General features: G+C 42.5%; 1 protein-coding gene across 1 annotated transcript in view; it reads right to left on the bottom strand.

Annotated features, from left to right (window-relative positions):
• casz1 (castor zinc finger 1) overlaps positions 1-23,597 on the bottom strand; it is a 48,409-nt gene that overhangs the window by 8,719 nt on the left and 16,093 nt on the right. The window contains exons 3-15 of the mRNA XM_059334095.1: positions 18,630-19,530; positions 16,750-16,815; positions 13,989-14,085; positions 11,438-11,602; positions 9,632-9,804; positions 8,150-9,018; positions 4,407-4,539; positions 3,932-3,995; positions 2,812-2,960; positions 2,384-2,506; positions 1,958-2,278; positions 1,661-1,859; positions 669-840 (exon numbers count right to left, since the gene is read on the bottom strand). Coding sequence (XP_059190078.1) covers positions 669-840; positions 1,661-1,859; positions 1,958-2,278; positions 2,384-2,506; positions 2,812-2,960; positions 3,932-3,995; positions 4,407-4,539; positions 8,150-9,018; positions 9,632-9,804; positions 11,438-11,602; positions 13,989-14,085; positions 16,750-16,815; positions 18,630-19,530 — 3,432 coding nt within the window. The remainder of the gene's footprint in view (positions 1-668; positions 841-1,660; positions 1,860-1,957; positions 2,279-2,383; positions 2,507-2,811; positions 2,961-3,931; positions 3,996-4,406; positions 4,540-8,149; positions 9,019-9,631; positions 9,805-11,437; positions 11,603-13,988; positions 14,086-16,749; positions 16,816-18,629; positions 19,531-23,597) is intronic.

The raw sequence follows: 23,597 nt of genomic DNA, 5'->3' as shown, positions 1-23,597 counted from the left end.
GTTTTTTTTCCCCCAGCCCAAACAATACAGTTGGCAGATCAGGCTGGGGACAAAAAACAGCTGTTTAGGGCCTGTTTTTGTTTGCTTTGTTTCTGCGTTCTGAAAAGCTTGTGTAACCGCCTGAAAAAAACAGATCACTTTTAATTCATTTCTGTGTGATGGCAGCGGTGGCTGTGAGGCGCAGCTTCAGAACACAAACAGGCTAAACCAGACAAGCCGGATAATTAACAAACACAAACCTAATTGCTCATTTCTGACAGGGGCAAAAGGAAGAAGAAAACAACCTGGATGTGATTGCCCCCTTTGACGTTATTGCTCATATAGTACCAGGCAAGACTTCCTTTGGGACTTGAGGTGCCATTGTGAATATGCAAAACACAGCAACAAAACCTATGAGGCAGACTTGTTTCATGCCTTTTAAACAACTCACATAGCACAACACTGTGTTTGCCAACACTGGTCTCTCTCCCTTTGTAAACACAGAGAATATCCTCTTGCAACAGCCACCGAAAAATCAATCTACATCTTTCTCAATTTAACACCTTTAATCCACACGTCTCCGTGGAATATCATTAAAAGCTGGAGTGTTTAGGCTGACAAGGCAAAGGCAAAAAGAGACAGCACACCAAAACTTAAACTATACTTAAATCAGAAGTATTTTCTCTTACCCAGCCTCCCGCACTCCTCCCTCTTGGTGAAATATTTGAAGCCATTTGCGGCACGGCGGTCCGCCTTCTCGTGCTTCTTGACGTGCCACGGCAGCTTGGTGGTGATGTTGGTGACAAAGAAGCAGCCGGGCCGCAGACAGTGATAGTGGCCCCTCATTCTGAACTCGCAGTGCTGCGGAACAAACACACAATCCCCAATTTCATGAGTGAAATGTGCCAAATGTTTGAAAGCCAAAGGAGTTGATTGATATTTGATCTTTATTTGGGTGCACTACACACAGTTTCTCCGAAGACATAATTAACACCTCACAGCCCTTTTCCTTTCTGGTCATTTGGAACATCCCACATTTCTAAGCATGGTGACTTTTTTTTTTTAATTCCAGGCTTCCCACAAACACCCCTCCTTTATAACATGTCTGTACACCACCATCTGTTTGTGAGGCCCAGATCCCAAAGGACTGGGCCAAATAAGATCTGCTCAGTTCAGGAGATGGAGACTAAGGGGAGGAGGGGAGGAGGAGCAGGAGGAGGAGGAGGAGGAGAGAGGGGGGACTTTTTGTGAGAGGGGGTGATTTTCGACACATTAATGAATTCATTTAAACGGTTTTCCAAATACGGGCTCATGAGAGCAGGCAGGGGCTGCCATTTAGGTTTCATTTGCAAAGCATTCCCCTGATTTTTGCCCTATTCCAGACAGCCTTGTTTACTGTGCAAGTGACAATGATTTATTGGGTAATATCAGCTAAATTGGCCTTTTCTGAGAGGAGAATGCGGCAGTCAAAATGACATCATTGACATATAAACAGGCATTACTGGGGTGAGTCGACTGTCTTTTTCAGCAGAGATGGAAGACGGGGAGCGGCGGTTGTGAAAGCCTTGAGTCAAATAACCTCAAATACTGGTCTAATAGATAGCATACTTCATGCTTAGAAAACTCTGGGGGATGACAGTAGGTGATTCTGCTCATGGCTGACTTATCAAGCCGCACTCACCTGGTTAGGACAGAGACACTGAAGAGAGTAGTAGGAGAACTGGTCACGGACATTGACCAGGTGGTTGTTGGGGTTGATGTGGTCCAAACAGTGGGACTCGGCCTTGCCAGACGTCTTGCACACATACTTGCAATTCCCAAACAAGCAGTGGAAGTGGAATTTGTTTGAGTACTTGCAGTCAGTAGCCAAACAGGGATCACTGGATGAATAAAATGGAAACATTTTCAGCTTAACCAACACATGGTCAAATAAACATACTGCTCTGTGATGTAATAAGCAAATAAATGTTTCTCTTACTTTTCCTGGAACTGCAGGAAACCAGGTTTGACTTGTGGTTTAGCATTCTCCAGAGAAGTGGTGGCCAGAGGGGAGTTAGCTGGCAGGTTGGGCATGGAGGCCGACATCTGAGGGATGCTGCCGGTCAGCTGCTTCCAGGCCAGCAGGGAGGGAGGAGGAGAGCTGTAGCCGCCAGAAGAGGTGAGGTGTGCCACATCCATGGAGGGGTTGTTGGCCATAGAGACGGGCGCAGCAGGCTGCAGCAAGGCTCCCTCACTGGAGTCCTTGCCTTCACCGAACTGAGGCTCCGACTTCACTTTCAAGGTGGCCCGGAGGTGGAAGCTGATAAAACAAGGTGGAAGCTCATTTTTTATGTTGATCAATAAAGCCGAAAGCTAAAATGTGAAAAGGGTATATTTTAGGATTATGAACCAGTGTGACACTCACTTAGCATGTTTTATGGCCCCGTCCACAGTGCTGAAGAGTGCACCACAGTCCTCTACCAGGCAGTGAAAATGCACTTTCTGAAGGAAGTCACACTGAGCCTCACAGAAGTCATCCGTGTCAAACCTTAACGAAGAAAAAAAAGACTGTAAATATGCTGTGTTCTTGAATAAATGCCAGAACACCTGGTTTGACTTGTGATCTGACGGTTAAAGTTGTTGAGTCTGTAGTACTGTAAGTCATTTCAGATTCCTGAAAGACCAGATTCTTTATGTTTCAGGGAGTTTCCAGTGATGCGGTATGTGAATTGTATTTACAGAAAAGGGCCTTCTATGCACTGTACTTTTAAACACTCTGACTGTTTTCTCGTTCTCAAAATGAATGAGTCAAATCTAACTAAGTGAATAAAACAAAAAAAACTATTTTCGTACCTGCGGAGGTATGTCCTCCAGATCTCAGTGGCTTTTTCTGGCAGAGGCCTCTTCAGCACTCTGTTCAGATACTGCGCTGCCTCTGAGGTGTTGCCGCCCTGGCCTGCCTCCAGCTCTGTCTTCAGCTTCATGGCGTTGAACTGTGTCATCTACAAAAAAAAAACAACACAAAAACAAACAGCTGCTGGGTTAGCTGAACATACGTAAGCTGGGCACTTGCATATGTTAGTGAGAGTGTGAGAGTTTACACACACAAAAATGTTTTGGCCAAGCAAAAAAGCACAGCCAGATTTACAAACATGCAGGCTTTTGCTTGAGTGCAGGCCAAGCGTGTTTGCCAAGCATCCTCTGGGAGCAACTGGTAACCCTTTTATGTGATATGGTGGCTTGAATCAAACCCCCAAAAGCTGACATGACACGAGGAGCTGTTGGACAACAGGTCTTCAAGCTCCTCCACTGTCTGGGTTTAATGACTGCTTTGACTAGAGCACCTCTGAAGCTAAACTCTCCTGGGGATAGGTTAAAAAAAACAACGTCTGTGTGTGGAGGGGAGGGGAGGGAGGAGGTCGTGACCAGTTGGCAAGGGGGAAAAAAATGGAGGCTGATCTGTCATTACATCATCAATGTGATGGAAACAACCTTGCACATTTATATCAATCAGATAAGATGTATGATTAAGACGATGTCCATTTTAATCTTCACCAAAAAAAGACACATTTAAATTTCCATACACTAACATTTAGAATTGTAAAAAATGAGGGCAGCGCCTTCCTTTTTTTCTCCTCTGGCTTTTTAATCAAATAATTTACAAACTCTATAAATAAATGCAGAGCGAGGCGGGGGAAGAAAAAGTATAAAGGAGGAGAAAAAATGGACGGCGAGTTCAAAACAGCTCATCAAAAAACAAACATCTCTATATATCTGGCATGGCACCCAGCTACTGCTTCATTATATTAATTTGTGAGAGGTGCAGTGAAAATTACACTGTATGAAAAATGGCTGGAAAATTTAAATGATACAAACTCATCTTATTAGCGGTGAAACATTAAAAAACAAACAGGCCCCTCTGTGTCCCGCTAATTTGTCTTGGGATGAAAGGCGTTTGATGGATGGATCTTACCTTATTCATAAGCGAGGATAAAAGAGATGTATTCCCTGGTACAGGGTGTCCGTTTGATTCATTACTGGAACAAGGAAAATGAACAATGTTTAGTCAAGATTTGCATGAGAACAGTAAATATTACTATTTATCACGCAAGGTGTGCCTGTATAATGAAGAAGAAAAATGCTGTCTTCTTAAGAAATAAGATCTACTGTGAGTTGGAGGGAAGATTGGAGTTGACGGTTTATACAAACATCCTTCTCACACAAAATGGAGAAATATGTTGAGGGCTTTATAATTGTATGCACATGTATATAAATGAGATATTTTTGATAAATAATTGCAAATATAACCCTGGCTGCCAAGACTGTAGAAATCATCTATCAATCAGACAAACCTTATTTCCTTGTTGATTTATTTTGTGAATATAGTAGGTGAATTTACAACATTTTCCATATAGCATTAACCCTCTATGTACCATACAGCAGTGTACCTGGGGTCTTTCTTGCTCAGGTCCAGGCTGTGCTCCTGTGCGGACTCCTGTGAGACCCCAGAGTTGACGTCCATTGGCTCCTGCTTCACTTGAACCAGATTGAACTGGCTGGCTGAAGCCGGCTGCCCATTCCCTGAGGATCAAGCCAGAGACGCAGATGAGAGAAGTGACAACAAAGTTATTGTTGGTCAGCATTATTACCCTATGACGAGATCCAATCTGACTTCTGTCCTGGCCCGAAAAGAATACTCCGAGTGATAATTATTGCGAAATTATGTCAGGCCGTCAAGCCTTTTAAATGGTGATTGAGAGGCGGGAGATATGAGGGAAAAAGACTCCTTTTTCTGCAGCACTTGTCACAACTCATTTGCCAGGCTGCCTCTTAACTGGTCATTAAGTGAGATGCTAATGCTGAGGGAAAGTGGCAGTCTCAGATTGGCCACCCCCCTCCCTTTCCACCTTCCCAGGCTGCTCGTTGGCCTGACAACGGACGGCAGCCAATGCCACTGAGCGTACCCACAAGGAACAGGGGTGCTATGTCGGTCAGATTGGAGCTGACAGCCAATCAGATTGGTTCAAATAGCATGACCTCTCGATCACATTCTCCTCCAAATAGGTATTCAGTGGATGCTGTGAGCGAGGACAGGAGTGCTGAAATGAAATAAATAAAGACTAGGGGACAATGTGGGGTAAAAACGCTGACAGGAAGGTGAATTCTGCCCCACCCCCTGATCCCCAAGGGATTGAAATATTAATTTGTCCTGGGGCAACTCAGTGAAAGCTGGGCTTTTTGGGAGACAATAAGTGGTGTTTTATTTAAAAAAAAAATATATATATATATATATATATATGTGAGCGGGAGGGGGTGACCCTGGTGAAGTCCCTCAGACACTGTAAGACTGGAGTGCACCAGCGGCTGTGATTGGTTTGGTGAGGAATCTGTTGTTTAGGAATCAGTGCTAGTGCTGAGGGATAGTGACAGGCAAGGTCATGGGCAACCAAGTGTGTGCCCTTGGCCCTCAGCCTGGTGAGGCTCCTCTCCTCACTCCTCTTTTCTTGCTGGGGAGAAAATAAGACCAGCCTACGTAAGGGGGAAACCGACCAGAGTTCCCCCCCTGCCACAAGATGACCCAGAGACATATCAGGCAGAATAGGAGTGGAAAAGCCAGTCTTGGGCCTTGTCAGCTGAAAGCTCAGAGATGGGGAAGTGTCAGTGTCAGTTCAGTTTGACAGTGGCTGAGATTGGAGGGGCTGGAGGTGGGGTCAGGGTGGGATTAAAGAAAAACAGCAGTCAAACAATTTTGCGTCTGGTTTGAGGTCACTGAATGCTTACCAAGTCACCGTCCAGAGCTCCTTCCCTCCCCCCAACTTGATGAGAGAACACCCAAAATTAACTAGCCAGACAGATCCTGCCTTGTCATTGACAATTAAATCAACTCTCAGACCAAATGAGAGCACATTACATCAAGAGCTGCTACTCACTGTATGATCCAAATGTGATCATCAGGCAGATTAAAGCATTCCTTCACTATATCTGAGAATAAATGTACTTTTTAAAGTGTATTATAGTGCGAAAGTCTCTTATTCTGTTTCAATTCATGGAGTATTTTTTTCTGTTCTCTTCCCAAAGAGGGAGAACAAATGAGTTTGACTCAAAGCAGCTTCTTTCTGGAAATTATCCAGGAATAATGTATCACCATGTAATTACTCCGGATAAGATACAGAGCTTGTGAAAGATCATTTGTACTGTGTGTCTAATTAGTAAACCCTTCAGATGCTTGAATCTCTGGGAAAAACACTTAGGGGTAAATTAGAGCGGAACATTAATAAAGAAAAAAAAATACTGAAAGCAAAAACAGGAAAAATGCACAATCTACCACAATAAACACAAAGTTTCACAACCCTATGAAAAAATAAATACTGTGAAAAATAGCCACAAACACTGCCTTTTCTCACACCTTTTTGACAGAGAAGCACAAACCACTTCCTCCTCATTTTAGACCCAAATGTCCTGTTCACACATTTTATGAAGCAAATATGAGAAACAAAACCGACACTTCCCCTCCATCCTGCATCTGCACTGAACTTTAACCATAAAGAGTCTGATTGAGACAGAGAAGCTTATTGCAACTCAGCTTTGTTATCAAGCAGAGAGATCTGAGATGCAGCCTCTCAGTGAGACAACGAGAGGGGTGGTGAAGGCACCATCTGTGGAGGCCCCACCCTCAGTGGGGGCCTTCCCAGTGTTCAGACTACCTGCTGGAAGCCCAGAGGTGGAGCTCAGCCTGACAGCCTGGGCTCAGCTCAGCTCCCCGGAGCAGCTGCCCTATCTCTCTCCTAGGGCCTGTCCTGCTCCAGGAACACCACCAGGAATTGTAATCCTTCCCAGTCCCAACATCCGGAGACGCTCCCCCTTGCAGCCCCATTTACAATCCGCACCCCACCTGCTCGGGCTCAGCACAGGAGGCCCCGCTGCTACTGAATGCAAGATTGTGCTCTGCAGTGCATTATCAATTTAATGCTTTAACTTCATTTTCATTTTCAGAAGCTTTGTTTAGAGCAATATGATAAACATAGACAAGGCAATTACCTCCAAAATTTATGTGAAATGTGTTTATGCTAAATAGATATTGACATGTTTTTGTGGGAACAGAAGGTTTCTAGAAATTTAAAAAGTGTGTCTTTGCTGATGCATGCAAGTGTGTCTGAGTTTTTGTGTCAGTGAAAAAAAAAGCCTCTTTCTCAGCTCTGGTGCATTGAGTCATTTCTGCCTGAGCGATTTCTGTTTTTTTTTTTTTTTTATCGGTTTGCATAGAGGATACGAAAAAAAAAAGAAAAAACCCAACATTTTTTTGTTCTTGCAATTTCTGAACTTAATTTCATTCCACCTCCATTTGCTTGGAACGGGCGCAGACATAGATAAGAGACCAATGATGAGGAAACATGTTCGACACAAGCCCCAGGAGCCCCCACTCTGAACATCATAAGAGACTTTTACAGGCTCTACTCTCCCCTGTCAGCGCATTTATCTCCAAATGGATTGTGGGTATCTAACAAACGATCAACACAATAACAAGCCCAGAGCAGAAGACTATGCCTCCGGTATGCCCCTTTAAGCCTGAAAGCGGCAGTTTTTCTGCCTTTCTCTCCACTGTGGGATAGTGATAGAAATGACCTCTGAGTGCACCCTCTGTGCTCTGGCTGTAGTGGAGCCCACACACAGAAAATAGGATGTGGCTTTTAGTATGCAAGCAGTATATTCTGTTTGGACACTGACATAGCTCAAAAGGTTATTGTTTGTTATATATTTCAATACCTCTGTCTATAAAAAGAGTAACAAGCAAAGCTAACCTTTACAATTGACTACCAATTTATTCATGGGATTATAATTTGCAAGTGTGTTAAAATGGCTTAGTAACAGCCTTAAAACAAGAAAATATTAAGAGGGAGGTGTTGTGAATTAATCTAACAGGTATTTTTGGATACACTGACTATCAATATTGGTTTAGAAATGTCTTGTTTTGTCAAAGATACTAAATTAACAATCATATAAAGCAAAAGGCAAGAAAAACTGCATATTTGAGAAGCTGGATCCAGCATTTTTTTAAATTAATATGCTGTATATGAATCAAACATTACATAAAAACTATTAACATGTAGGTTGTTTGAGTATAAAAGACTATTTTCCATGATGTAATTGGTATTACGAGTATCCAAATAAATGATGTACAATGATGACTGACCTGCGTCTATGTTATTGGAGGGCTTCAGGGCAGCAGCCGCCAGTCTGGCCATCATGGGTGAAATCAGACCTTTGCTCGCCGAGATTTTCTCCATGATGGAAGAAGTGGCGAAGGACGTTGGGGTTGAGGGCATGGCTCCATCTGCACCAATTGTGGAGCAACCTTGGGTCAGCGAGTCGGTGGGCATGGAGTGGGCCCCAGAAGATACAGCTGATATCAGACTCGCGGCTGGCGGAGGTGGTTGGAGAGGCAGCCTGGGTATTAGGGGGAAGAATGGGTTGGAGGCAGCCAGGGCACTGTTGGAAAGAGCAAGGGCCACGGGCATGTTGCTGGGCAGGGCCTGGGACAGCAGGCTGGACATACGCTGGCCTGCACTGGCCAGCGAGGGTGTAGGTTTGAGGGTGTGGCCCGATGTAGAGGAGGAGGAGACAGCAGTGGTGGGCGTGGCCAACAGGTGCGATACAGTGGTGGACTGCTGGGTCGTAGGCGAGGCACTCAGGCTGGAGTTCTTGCTGCTGATGGTCGAGAAGTCCATCAGGTCATCGTTGCTCGATTCCTCTTGGTCGTCCTTTGGTGCCATGTAGGCGGAAGAGAGGCCCATGACACCGGAGGAGCGGATGTGCCGGCGCTCGTGTTTGCGCTTGTGGGAGGTCATCTGGCTAGTGGAGGTAAAGGTGAAGCCGCAGCCTGAGCGAATGCAGTGGAAGTGGTTGGTGGCTTTGCTGTACACGCAACCCTCGTACTTGCACTCCTCATACTTATAGAACTTCTTGAAGCCATCTTTGGCATAGGCATCATCCTTGATGTGGTAGCTCTTGTGCTTCTCGATATCACACTTGTTCTTGAAGGTGAATGTGCATCCTGGGCGCCTGATAAAACAATGGAAAACAATTGTAAAATATGATTCCCATTATGTTCTGCTGCAAAGCCTTTCCAACACCCCGGTGCAGTCTGGAGTCACTGACAAGGTCCACATGATTCAAATACTGAATGATAACTGAGGCGGTTCAGTAACACAGCAGCCGCCCATTGACACGTCGCCACCTGCAACCTTTGCCAGAGGGATACATTCCAAGTTTAATGAATCAACCAAGTGATTCGCTATGTCCATTGATAATAGTTCTGTGATACATGCTCTTCAAAAAAAGAGCCTAATGCTTGTTTTTTTGCCTTTTTCCTTCTGACTGTGACTCAGTGATGATCAAAGATACTAACAGTGCAGGCAAAGAAACAGCGGGGACATTTGTCGTGATTTCACTTGTGTGCTGCCATCATTTATTTATTTTTCAACAAGGAATGTTCCTTTTTTTTCCCTGTCGATTTGTTGGGTTTTGAGCTACAGTCTGTTTTTTTTCATATGTAAGTCACTACTATACACTTTGATTATCAAGCAAATAAAAAAAAATGTAAATATATAAATGTACATTTAAGTGTTTTATGGATGTTAAAAAATATCCACCACATTGGAACTAAAATATTCACCTGCAGTGGAAGTGTGTAGTCTTCTGCCCGTAGAATTGACACCCGACTGTGCCACAGTCCTCAGTGGCACGAAATCTCTGGAAGCCATCGTTGATCAGCTGGGCGTTCTTTTTGTGGAAGTTTTCATGCGTCATGACATCTGAGGTGCTGGTGTACACCTTGCTGCAGCCCACCTGCAAAGCAAAGACAAAGCATGGCAATTGAAATTGAGATCAGAGCCCACAGCAGACATGAAAGTTTCAGTTTGCAAGAATATTTTTTAAAGAGACAATTTGTACAAGGCTGTGCAAAAAAAGATCTGATATACTGTAGAAGCTATAGAGAGAGGCTCAGTGTGGTTTACAAGATGCTAGTGGCCTAGAAATGTATGGAAGAAAGTTTTTTTTCTCACGTTCACAATTTTATTTGTGGTAATGTGCACCAGAGCAGTAAAACTTTCAAGTCAAATGCGTGAATTGGAAACAATCTTTGTCATTGTGTCAACTGGAAAAAAAAAAGGTGACAAAGAGCAGTGGTCACAGCAGGTAGCTGAAACTACAGTATCTTCCTGGCAAAGCTGCCTTTTAGAAAATGAAATTCATATTTGGAGAGTGAAAGTGTAGTCACCACAAACTTACTGTAACTCTGAGAACAAATGTGAGTGGTGGTGGTGGTGGGGGGGGGCAAAGGAAAGCAGATGACTGTCTTTAGTTTAAAATGTTCTGGTACTCAGGAGCCCTCAGAGCCAACAGAGGGGGAAAAAACAGGCAATGTTTGAATTAAAAGCAGCAATTGTATATCATCCCTGGCACTTTTCACCCGCACAATCCGGGCAACTTCTCCATATTGAGTCAAACAATGAAAAAAATGCCACTCTGTTTTTTCCCCCCTAAATCAAGAGAGCCCATGCCAACATCTGCAGGTTCTCAGGGACTGTTAAAACAAGGGCTGAAATGTCCTAATAACAATTACGCCGTTAGAAGGGTTTAAAAAAGAATATATCTCAAGCCATCCTCTGCTGCACTGCTGCCCTGTCGGTGAGAAAGCTCTCGGCACAATGACACATTGAAAATAAGCAGATGTAAAAAATTAAACAAATCCAGAAGGGGGAATAATCTTCAACTGGCTGCTTGGTACTAAAAGATGAAAAATGTGTAGTTTATATAAACACCTTACTGAATTTTATCCATGCCAATTAAGGAGCGAGAGAGTGAGGAGGAGGGGGAAAGCACAAGCAGCCTCACGTGTATTCAACCTTTTTCAATTTTCTTTTATTTACTTAAGGACACGATTTGCCAAACTGCTCTTTAAAGACACTTTGGTGTGAATGGAAAAAGTGTAGAAGCTTAATTCCCTTCCACACAAACATCCTGTAGTTGTGTATGTCTTACGAGGCAGCCTAGATTCTCAGATCCTGGCATTGTCTATATCATGATGCTCTGTCACTTCTTTTTTTTTGCCGCCTTCTCTGGTGTAAACTGTCCTGAAACAATGTAATTGCTGTAAAAAGTTTTAAGGTTCTTAATGGACACAGAACCAGGCTTTAGACTCTTTATGGACTGTGTCAGAACTTGTTTACTCACACACGTTTCTTGTGTGGCTCTGAAATGTATTTTATCTAAATATATTTCACTTTTTTTAACGCTATATGTTGAGTTGTGGACTATTTCTATGTAATGCTTAAGCACGTGTGGCCATATTTGCAGATGTGTTTCTGTTACCATGTTTGTGTGAATTTGTGTGCATGCATACTTATTGTACGTATTTGTGGGTTTGCTGTGGGTATGTGTGTAGGTGGAGGAGGAGGTGTGAGTCTTTGTAGTGTACCTGCATGCAGTGGTAATGGGTGCTTTTTCCATTGAGGTGGCAGCCATGGTAGTAGACACTGCAGTCGTCCAGCGGGCTGAAGCGCATGAAGCCATGCTGCAGAGAGTTGTCCCTCTTCTTGTGCATGTTGTAGTGCCTGATTACATCCTGCTTACTGGTAAACCTCTGCAAAAGGGGAGGGGAAAATGTACGGCAACAGGTTGGTGTTTATTTAAACCATTCACAGAATCAGCAACAAGTCACTTTATCTCTGTGGAAGCAGCAGCTGCAACATGCAGGAGCCAATTGGCAGTTGGGGAGGGCTGTGCACGCTGCAATGGAGAGGACCAGCATGTCCTAAAACATGATGTGTTCTGTGGTTATTGATTTACTTTGCATATCACAAAGTTATGTCCTATCCAAACGCAGCACCGAAGGGACTTTCTGCGCGAAGAAGAAGCTTCTACATGGAACATGAAATATGCTCCCCATACACCAACTGTCTCTGCATTTTTTTCCCTTCCACCAAAATGTATCTTTTTTTAATTAAGATGAATCAATTGACATGCAAGATCACAGTTCTGATGTTTCTGTCTCTGGAAAAATTATGTTCCATGCAGATGGTTTCTCAGACATGCACAGGGGAAAACAGAAGACAACAGAAACAAACAAACAAACAAGCGAACCAAAAAACGTTTTCCCTTTCAATTCGCTGAGATATGATTCCATTTTTAATTAAAGCATTAACACTCGCTTTTGGTGCCGGCTTCGCCTGTAATGATGAGTGGATATGCTGAGAGACCCGCCTTCTAAAATTACAAAATAAATAAATAAATTAAAACTTAGAAATCCCTCCCACACCCACGAGTCAGAAAGGGAAAACAGAAAAGTTACTCCACAGAGACTTACAGCAACCAAATCTGCTGTAATTGGGCTTAAGCTGATGTTACAGAAACTGTAACGAGAGAAGCGCAAATCAATGAGGCAGTTTTGTCTTCAATCCATATTTATCTCCAGTTGAGGGAAAAACATCAGAAAGAACTATTCTAAAAAGCAACTAATTGCTCTACAAAGTAGGGTAATTGCTTTGTGTCATGTGTTCCACTCGTGCACAAGTAAAAAGCTAAGATCTCACACAGCTGTTCATTCCTTTGCTCTTGGCCTGTTTCCCACTGCATATTTCTGAGATGTTTGACTCCTGCAGGAGCAAAAACTTCATTAGGGGTTTTAAACTAATTGATGAATGCTGTGGATTTGTTGCTTTTTGAAAAAGTTTCCTGGAAAACCCTGAGCTCAGATCTGGATTTTGTGCTTTCTGGTTTGATGATTTGATGAAGACCGGAAGAGAAGTTGAACTGCGGTCATGGTACATTCGATCCATCAAGCCGTCCAAAATAGGCCACGGAGAGAGCTGACTGGGAAAAAGATCTCATTTTCAGTTGAGTGGTGATGAAGGTTGGGAGCCACTTGCTATATTTATTTTAGGATTCCCACTAGTGTGGCAAGATGCACACTCTCCCTCATGTACAAGCCCATGAAAGGAGAATGTTAAGACTCAGCCAATAGCCCGAAGGCTGGCAGTGGGATAATATTCCAGGAGTGTGTGTCATGTAACATTTCATGAGTTATCGCTTCGAAAGGGGCTGCTCATCACTGCCTGCTTCTTTTTTTCCGGGTATTGACATCCCAGAGAGCTGGCTTCCAAAGCATATCTGTGTTTCCACGCAACGCAAAAGCAACAGAGAAATGTGGACCTGACCGTGGAAATTGCCATGATAACCTGAACTAACACTCTAAATAATGACATGAAATGATTTTCCTTTGTATTCCTCCAAGAATGTGTCCCATCAGACTGTGAAGTGGGATTCATGCAGAAAATGAAAGCTTAGATCTGTAATGCTTTTCACCACATAAACAATATTTATCGAGCGGTAATCTCTCTTGATCAGGAGCAGACAAAGGAGATTACAGCTGAAGATGGCTTAATTCAGAAAATTGTTAGGAAAGGAAGGAAAACACACACCGCTCGAGCTGTGCATGGATTTTTGACATCTTTGACAAATCTTCCTGTGTTTGTCTAACTCTCTCAGGCCATATGCTACAGCAAACACAAGGCCTGTATTATGATCTGCTTTGTATTTTTTCTTCTTCCTGTGCCATACATGACAACTCCTGGGACCAGGACGAGATTAATAACGTGAAAGGGGATTAAAGGCAGGCCCCCAGTCAGTGGCAGATGTCTTTAGAAAAAATAACACATAGATTTAAAAAAACAGAGGCATATTTCAAGCATATTTACAAGTAACCCTTGTAATCTAAGGCCAACTGTCAAAGTCCAACTGTGCCTGGAAGATGCCTGCACACGACGGATGTAAGCAAGAAACTTCTTATCTGTTACAATCTTGTTATGAAGAAATGATGCTACTTAGGCACTCGTCGGTTTTAACCAGTGAGGATGGCACAAAAAAATTTCCCCATTGTGTAAGGATATGAAGTGTGAGGCACTGAGGTTTGCAGCATACAGGAAAAATGTGTATTTGAGTAATGCTCAAAAAAGTTGTAAGGTACTCACGCTCACCTGGTAGTTACACTCAGGGTCCATGCAGTGGTAATGCTCTCTGTACTGGTAAGCACAGTGCACATGTCCACAGTGTTGACTTCCAGAGAACCTGAAAGTTGCAGGATACATTTAAACAGTTACACATTTGAACTGCCACAAAGAACAGTGAATAAAAAGACATCAAGACCGGTTTGAAACCTGGGAACACATCAGATTGCATCGCACAGAGAACAGTGGCGGGGATGAAAAAGCTGAATGACAAAGCAGCTCTGAAATATGTCAGTGTAATTCAAAAATAATCAGCAGCAAATCAAGAATGATTAGCGGAGAAATTATTTGAAATACCAGGAACAGCACAAAAGAAAAACAGGTGAAGGAGTTTTCAAAGGCATTATGCTCGTCTCACCTTCAAAGTAACACAGCTCACACCTTCAAACTGACTTCTGCTTTCCACACTGCTGCAACAATTTGCCCGTCTGTCACACCAATTTCAACCAAATTAGCTCCATTTATTTCCAAAGCAGCCGTAAGAGACACTTATTACACTGAAACCCTTTCCCTCGACACGCATACACACACCCACTCAAGGATCGGGAACCCCATGACTACTTTATTTCTCAACGCTGTGAAAACCCTTGTCAAATCAATGCACAGTTCTTTCAGGTTAACCACAGTTTTACTCTGTGAAGAGAAGGGTCAGATATCCTGAGACATAGAAACAGCTCTGTCTACCTTTTACCCCAAACCCTTTCCCTTTCTTGTCTGGGGTCCAAAAACAGATTATAGTCTGGTGCTAAATTAAAAAAAAAAGGTTGCTGCTTGCTACAGTACAGCCACTTTTACGGTGGTGATTATAAGCCTGACGATGATGACTGTTAAAATCCTCCAATTACCAGTGAAAACACACAAATAAACATTTGCACTGCTGCTGCCAAGAGCTCCATCTGCTAGTGCAGAGGAGAGGGGGAAAAGGGGGCTAAGTAATATTTTTTCCATCTCTCTTTCAGTTTTTTCCTTGTTAGGATTATCCCAGAGCTGCATTTACAGATCACTTTGCTGAGTTCATTAAGCTAATTGAACGGCATATCCACTACTCTTTTTAAGTTGGCTGTGAGAGTGTGTGCGTGTGTGTGTGTGTGTCTGGAAAATGGTGATGGAGGTAGAGGGGGCTTTGGGTAGGTTTGATGGCTCTTTTAGAAAAGACAAAACCAGAAGTCGATCTATGTGTGTGCACACATTAAAGCCAATGTATGCCCCAACCACTTGCATTGTCTATACTCTTCGTTCACATACACACACGCACGCACACACACATTAACACTTATGACACCCCCCCCCCCCCCCCCCCCCCCCCCGGAGACTATGGCCCACCCTTCTGCTCATTGCCCAGCTGTATCACTTTGCCTCTGGACAATTCCCACTTGCCGCGTCAGGGGGCCTAATGGGCTGCTGCTATTCAGCAGCAGATTAAATATTAATATCGCCACGATACAGAGATTGCAGCGCATCTCCAGTTACAATAGAGATACACAGATCAAAGTGCAGAGGCAATAGTGGGTGCATGAAAGCATTTAAAGGGTAAAAACTGCAACTAAACACTACCAGGGAAGCTCTTTAAAACATCAAACTGTAATGTGGTGAGGAGATGAAGAACATTTTTTTCTCTTTTCACAAGGATTGGGTATGAACATGTTTACAAAGCTGGTTTTTAGTATTAGTGTGCACTCATTAGCCCTAGCTCCAAAGAGGGCCCTCCCCCGCTTCTACCTCCCCTCTCGGTGCTACATTTGCCCTTTTTATGAGCCCTCCTTTTCCATTTTTTTCTTCCCTCCTCTTCTTTCCTTTCTCTTTTTTTCCCAACCCCAACACGGAAATTGAAACTGTATCTGGGCTTATCTGCAGCCTCCCCGTGCATCAACTGCCGAGATGTTTAGACAAATTTTATGCATTATGCAGCGCAAATATCAAAACAGTTCTTGGCAGTGCCAGCAGAAGCCTCATTAAAAATTCCTTAATTAAATCTTCTTGCAAAATGTAATCAGTCCAAGGAAGGGGTTTTGTGTGTGTGTATGTGTGTGCAGAAGAGGATATGTGTGTATGTGTGTGTGTCTGTCAGTGCCAAGGCTTTGATTTGTGCCCTTCATGTTATGGCTTGGAGAAGTAATCATTAACGCCAAAGCCACTTTGGCTTTTCAAATGCTGTTTTTCTTTCTTTTTAAACGGAATAAACAAACAAATGATAATCACCTTTCTAGTGTCGGCTCAAAATGAATCCGGAATGGGGGACATTGTTCTGTGTCCATTGAAAAGCGAGATACCTCCCCTCCCCTGATGTTTTTGTCTCTGTTGGTGTGAATGACAGACTTTTTAGATCAGTCGGTTCCTTGTGTGTTTAACAATAAACGGCAGAACTCAAGAAGAACCCGGCCTAAGCTAATATCCTCTCTGCGTCAGTCACAGAGTTGCACAGAATTATGTCCTCCTCAATATTTTAGTGCTATACACACCATGAGCATTTACTCAACCAGTTACAGTAAGCTACCATCAAACCATTTCACTTTCATTACCCCTCATCCTTCTACTTCCTCTCAGCTCATAAATTGGAGTCTTTTCTTAATCAATTTACTGCACACAGAACATTCTCGTACCAGTCTACAACGTAGTTACATCACTGAATAAAACACACTTTCTCATCAGTGGATGAGAAAAAAAGCTTCATCCCTGTTTTGGGTATATCTTTTCATTGGTGTAGCACATTGAGGGATTTGCATACCTGGCAATATATTTCTGGTAGAGGTTGATGTCGTCGGTAGCGGGTTTATCTGATGGCAGGCCATTCCTAATGCAACAGCAAACACAAAAGAGACAGGATTAATGGTGAGCTTGGGCTGCCTGTTGTTAATAAAAACAAACTGACACAATATTTACTTACAAGCCGCTCCCAAACTTTAGACTATCAATATACATTTTCTTGTGGCATAACAGCGTTTTCATGTGCTGGATGAATCAGGGGTGGAAGGCGCACACTTTGATGCATGGTCTCCCAACCAATGAAAGGCAAAATACAGGAGCAAAGGGACATTAATCTTTTATGGGGGTATTTTGGTGAGTGCTCATATGCAAAACTGGATAATGGGGATGTGGAAGAAAAGCTCTGAAAAGGTCTTTTCTGATAATCTCTAAGGGCCTTGGCTCTAATGTTGATATCAAGTTGTCTCCAATCAGTCTGGACTCAGTTCCAACAAAGATCTAAGACAACACTGCAGCTTCAAATGCATATGGATCAAGCTATTTGACCAACTTGATCAGTTTCAACTCAAGTAGATTCAGTTCAACGCAGGAAATCAAAAGGACTTCATCACGTTACAGAGGCGTGCTGAGGAATGCTGTGGTTCCCTTCATAAAGCAGGTAGCAGTGACATAATACAGTATTGGTTCTGCTTGCTCTCTCTCAGAAATGGTATTTAGCTCCATGTGAGCAGCTCCACACGGGGGATGACCTGAGGTTAATCTGGCCCAGAGGGGAGGATGCGCTGCCAGACATTCTCACCAGCACCCCCTCTCCTCCCTGTATACAAGCACCAGACTGGGTCAGTTAGCCAAGCTTGCAGCTCCGCTGAGCCCCAACCTGACAAAGGCCAAAGCCTGAGGGAGAGGTGCCTGAGGGCTCCTGAACAGTGTCTTTGATAGGTCTTGACTAACTAGAGACAAGGTCAAAACCAATCAAACAGACTCTGGGAGCTGTTTCCTACTGGTAGTGCACACGACTGTAGGCTAGCTCCCCAAACCCCTCGTTTGCTTCCTTTAAAGTGCACTCGTCAGGCAGTGTAGAGTCGGCCCCTGTGACTCGCCGGGAGGTTAGTCATGGCTCCAAAGTAATTAAAGGGAGAGTTGTTACACCCTAGCCAAACGAAAGAAGTCAGTCACTTTGCGATGACTGTGCTAAATCAGTCTCCACGGAGTGCTACAGCGAGTAAACACTTCATGTGCCTTCGCAACTCATCATGTCGTGGATCTATTGGGCGCTATGCGCTATTTCACACTACATTCCTGTTGGCTGCTGTGGAGGTAGCAATTACCTTTGCGTTAAGCTAACTGACTCACAGTAGCAGTTAAGTGTATGTGAGCTTCACATTAGCTCCAAGGTGTTCCACTGGAACTTAGGATCTTTTCAATCCACCAATAAACTTTAAATTGGAATTTTAATGGACAGGTTGCAGTTTTTATTAACTGGTTTTCTAAGAGGTATGCATTGTTTTGGTGGAATTAACTTTATGCTATGCTACATATGCTTTGTCAATCAGCACACATCTCAAAATTATCAATAAGAGAGCTAATGAGATGCAAATGCTGTCGTCTCTTGCCCTCCAAGTTTTGTACATTTATTTCCTTATTGGTAACTCTTCATTCAATCCTGCTGAATTGAAATGTATAAAATTATATTTTTTCTGGATTCCCTGGCCAAACACACATCTTTTTATAAAGGCCACGCCCATTTTTGGCTACACAGATTTTCCACCATTGTGATTTGTTTGCATAACACTATTCCTTGACAGAATAAAGCATTCTGAAAAAAAACAGCACTACTTCTCTACATGTGTATTTTCTACTTTCTATAGTTTCTTAGTTTTAATGATTTTTGAACAAACTTACTTAACAGAGGACACAGTGCCCGTGGTGATGGAGTCAGTCTTGGAAAAGCTGGACTTCAGGTAGTCAGCAGCATTGAAGCTTATGTGTCCCGTCTGGTCCATTGTGAGCCCGGGTGCAATGCTGGCCCCAGTTGCTCCCACGGTGGGGACACCAGCAGCTCCCGGGTTACCTGGTGCTGAGGCGAGGACATTGGGCATCAGTGAAGCCTCGGGATTTCCTGGCATTAGCTTCTGAATTGTTCTGATGTCATACTTCGAAGGGCGGCCCACTTTGCAAGTCTTAAAGGCGATGGCACCGCCCATGTCAGGGTTGCCCTCACCTGGCTTGAAGAGGTGCAAAAACTTGACGTTTTCCAGGTCGTACTTGGAGGGTCGCTTGTAAGCGTTACCGTTCTGCTGCTGCAGACTCTCACCCATCTTCAGCTTCTGAATAAAGAAGTCATACTTAGAGGATCGGGATGCCATGTTCTGCATTTGAGAGGGATTTGGTGGCTGAGAAGTGCCCAGCTGAGGTCCTCCTGATGGTTTGTGGTCCAGGCTGGGGGGGTAGATCTGTGCCTCGGGCCCTGGGAGGCACCCAGAGGTCTGGAGCATGGTAGCGCTCTTGTCTTGGGCCATTTTTGGGTTGAGGTCTTCTGGTTTGGGTGGGGAAGCATGCATGGGCCAAGGAAGGGTCTCACCGGCTTTAAGCTTACGAATGTACTCTTCGTACTTGGAGAAGCGGGCACGCCGGGAGGCCTCCTCACTACTGAGGGATGAGGAGTCTGAGGTAGCGGCTTTGAGCTTCTCAAAGCTGATCTTCTTGGTCAGCTCATCCCTTACCTGCTGGTCATCATAACCGAACATCCCCAAAAATTCATTCATGGTGTTGGCTGCATAGTCTCGCAGGGCAGATGCTTCTCCTGCAAAGAGAAAAAGTAGAGTAGTGAGCTCTCATGTAGGACGTATAATTCTTTTAACTGCTCTAAGATTTTTCCTTTCAAAGCTATTAGGAAAGTTGAAAAAGCATTTCAAGAATTTAAAACCTTACAGTCATTGGTGCTGTCTGGCATTACTGTAATTAAGTCTGTATTTGCGATATATTACTGTGATTGGTTTTTCATTCATGTAGTGAAACTGAAGCCAAATTAACCCATTGCTCAAGACGTGCTAATCATGTCAATCTATCAGTCCACCAAATGATTCTCTCTCGTTTCATATTGACTCTTGACAAGTGTTACACTGTTGTTAAGTTTTGTTTTGAAGAGAATAGACTATATTTGATAATTTATTTTTGGCATCAAATGCAAAAAGTCAGGAATGAAGTAATGTGGCACTGGCTTTGTGTAACAAGTGGAAAATATATTTTTTTAGCCCATTATTGAAACAACCCACTCTCATATTTTGGCAAACACATTGCTACATTGTGATAATGGAACACTGCTAACCTACCAAAACTGCACCTACTACATTACAGTGCATCTCCTTTTTTGTACAATAAATAATTTGATGCTGCTTTCCTCACCATTTCAGTACTGTAGAAAATTTTAAAAACAGGAAAAGTGGTTCTGCAGTGCATGCGAGAGCAGCATCTGTACATCTCTGTGTATTTATGTGTCTACAAACAAGCAGTCTGAGGCAATGCTTTTCCTGTTTTGGTTGCATGATAAGTCAGTCCTGCAAAATTTGCGGTGACTGTACCAAAGTCATCTAAATCTTCTTCTGATTTTCTATGCGTATGTTATGCTCTAAAAATGAATAAGATAATTACTTTTAAGGTTCATATTTTAAATACATATTCTGCATGTAAGATATTTTAGTAATCACATTAAGGGATCAGATTGCTGATAACAAAAATGTATATACAACTTCTTAGAAATGAAGTAACAATGTCATGTAATTATAACCATATCTGCTAGGAAATTATGGCATGTTTAGTGAAATTCATCATTCATAATCTCCCATGAAGCTTGGTGTAAAGTGTTTGAAAGCAACATGATTATTGTGTCACCTTCAGGAGTGAAAAGAATGAATCCTTTCCCCTTTTTACACATTTGTGAACTGAAACATCACTTTCATTTTAAGAGTCCATTAAATTAGACAACTTCCCCAAGGACGTAGGCGAAATATAGTCAATGTATAGTTTAATTGCATTATGTGGAGATTAATTCTGGCCCATTAACTTTCATCCAGGTTAGTGCAAGGGGTCAGAGAGTGAGGAAAAGGGAAAAAAGGATTCGGCCTGAAAGCAGTGGAGGGACAAAGTTCTGCAGAAGGAAGAGAGGAAAGAGAAAAGGTGTGTGAAAGAGAAATAAAAACAAAGAAGGAGGACCCATGAGGCGTCTTTTCCCTTAAACATTTGCTGATATGTGTCAGTCTGCATGTCAGGCAGAATACCAAACACAGACAAGCTAGTAATGTACCTGATGATAATTTCACTTGGGTCATGTACAACTCTAAAAGCTTTGACCCTCTTAACTCATCCTTGGCACAGTCAGAGGCCCAGGGTCAAAAACCTTTTAGAAAAAAATATTTTATTGCTTTTTTTCATTACCATCAACACATGAGCTAGTGAGAAGTAATACCACCTACCACCCGGGTTATTGCTAAATCAGTCTCTGTGCCCTGCTTTTCACATCTCCTGCGCAGCATGTAAAATAATCCCCAAATTTCCATTCACTGCGTTGGGGTTGCTTCTCTGCGTAGAGGTTCAGTATGAAAGAGTATCTGGTGGATCGAAAGGGCATGAAAAATTTAACAGAAATGGATAAGGTATTTGAGAGGAAATACGTGCATGTTCTCCACTGATCTTTTTTTAAATCAAATCTGCCTGTGTTTTCACATGTACTGAAACCACAGAGTGAAACACTGGATATACAAGTATTTAAAGCCGGGTACAGCACAATTTACCTTATCTTATCTTATATTTAAGTTTTTGTTTTTTCTGCAGCTGTTTTATGATTCAATTACAGGAAATCACTGGAAACACATTCCACGGAAATGGTAATTTAGGTAGACATTCCTCTTATTTTATTTATGTGTTGATAACATTAGTGCTTGGTTGGATTTTACTGCTACTGTATTTGTAAGGGTAGCTTAGGTCACAGTATATCATATAGCTCTAAAGTTAGGGCAGACCCACCCACACAGGGTTGAGTCAGAAAATGGAACTACACTTTACTGAGTGTAAGACGCTATTTAAAAAGAGCACGGTAGAATGGATGGAAATTTATTTTTAAATGTCCAAATAAAAAGCTCTAAATCATCTTAATCACTAATATAAAAACTGTCAAGGATGATTCTGTATTGGCTGAGTACAGTTTCATGCCTGTTGAGCTGGTATCAAATTAAAGAAAACATCTATAATTTTTGTGGCAGAGTCAATTGCTAATTATTGCAGAGAGTCTAGTAGTTTCTGTCATGGGAGCACCGACATCTCTTTTTTCATATTCTATTTGCTTGCAGTATTATCATCACCTTCTCCGAAAAATTAGCCAAGTCTCTTTAGGAGCCGTGTGGCGTGCTATCACTGAAAGGCAAATGATTGGACTTGAAAGGATTATGACTGGGACTGACAGGAGATAACCTTTCTAAAACACCATGTAAATGAGTTTTCTACTCAAGCCCTATCTGGCTGCCTCTTAATGATGCCATGTGACACCAGGTGGGAAACTATGTATGGATATGTGGGTGAGACTACTGCTACCACCCACTCCCATAAAAAAAAGAAAAAAAGAACAAAAGAACAAAAACATGAACAAAAACCTCACATCTGATATTTCCCTCTGCACTCTGTCTGGTGTCACTGGAAAATCTACAAACAAGTGGTTTCTAATCTTGACACTCCAGGCAAGCAAAACCCAACACACGACACAGACCTGCCTTGTCTATATTTGAGGCAATTAGGCCACATTTCCCCTCCCAGATATGATAACAGATGGGCATTATATCTCCTTTTGGCTGACCAAACATGGCCATCAGTGTGGCATAGCTTCTCTGCTCACAGGACTGAGAGGCAGAGGTGTCGCTGATGATAAAGGTGCATACTAGTGGCTATATATGGACTAATCTAGAGTTTGAATACCCTCTAACGGGTGTCAGTTTTGAATCACACATGCACAATGTAAACCATTTGGTTAAAAAAAAGTTTTATTAACATGCCATGTTTTCAGTGGTGCTCACTCAGAGAAAGTATTGAAAAGTGAATAATTTTATATGGTACACTAATTTAAACAAATTTTTGAAAACCTATTTGTGTTCATGTTAGTGAATTAGTTTAAGTGTGTTTTGTTTAAATGGGCAGTGGTCGCTTAATAAAGAGTTGCTTTGAATAAATGACATTATGTGTATTTGTTTGGACTAATTTGACACAAACAGAACTGTACGGAGCTTCAAACTTCCTCGCTGTTTGGTTAGTTAATTAACAGGCAGTAAATAGAGAGGACTTTGAAACAGCTTGAAATGAACAATAACCTTTTACAGTGAACCCAGAATTGCAAATGGAAGTCATGGTCAAGCCTGTTTGATCCATCGCTACCAGCATCTCTGTCATTGCTTTCATAGTTTTTATTCATTGCTTTTTCCATTGACTGGCTTATGAGGGCTCTAATGCGACATCTAAATTATCTAGGAAAAGTATTCTGGGGTTTTGCACTGATAGGAAATCCGCACGATGCCTCAATGTGAGGAGTTAAATGTTTTGAAGGTCGCAGTTTCTCTCATTGATCTTGCAATGTTTGTTAATTACATTGTCACTGATGTTGTGAGAGATAATTAAGCCACTATGTTTATATGCATAATTATGTGCACTCTGCATCAGCCTTTGAAAGACAGCGGCGAGAGAGAGAGAGAGAGAGAGAGAGAGAGAGAGAGAGAGAGAAAGAGAGAGAGGAGAAAAAAATGTTTTAATTGTGAGCTGAGCAGAAACATGGCAATATAGATGCCCTAGTTACAATCAACAAAGAACAACTCTGAAAAAAAAACACTCTAA

Source organism: Centropristis striata, chromosome 5, assembly GCF_030273125.1.
Source record: "Centropristis striata isolate RG_2023a ecotype Rhode Island chromosome 5, C.striata_1.0, whole genome shotgun sequence".
Taxonomy (NCBI): domain Eukaryota; kingdom Metazoa; phylum Chordata; class Actinopteri; order Perciformes; family Serranidae; genus Centropristis; species Centropristis striata.
This window is presented reverse-complemented; position numbering and strand designations above follow the sequence as displayed.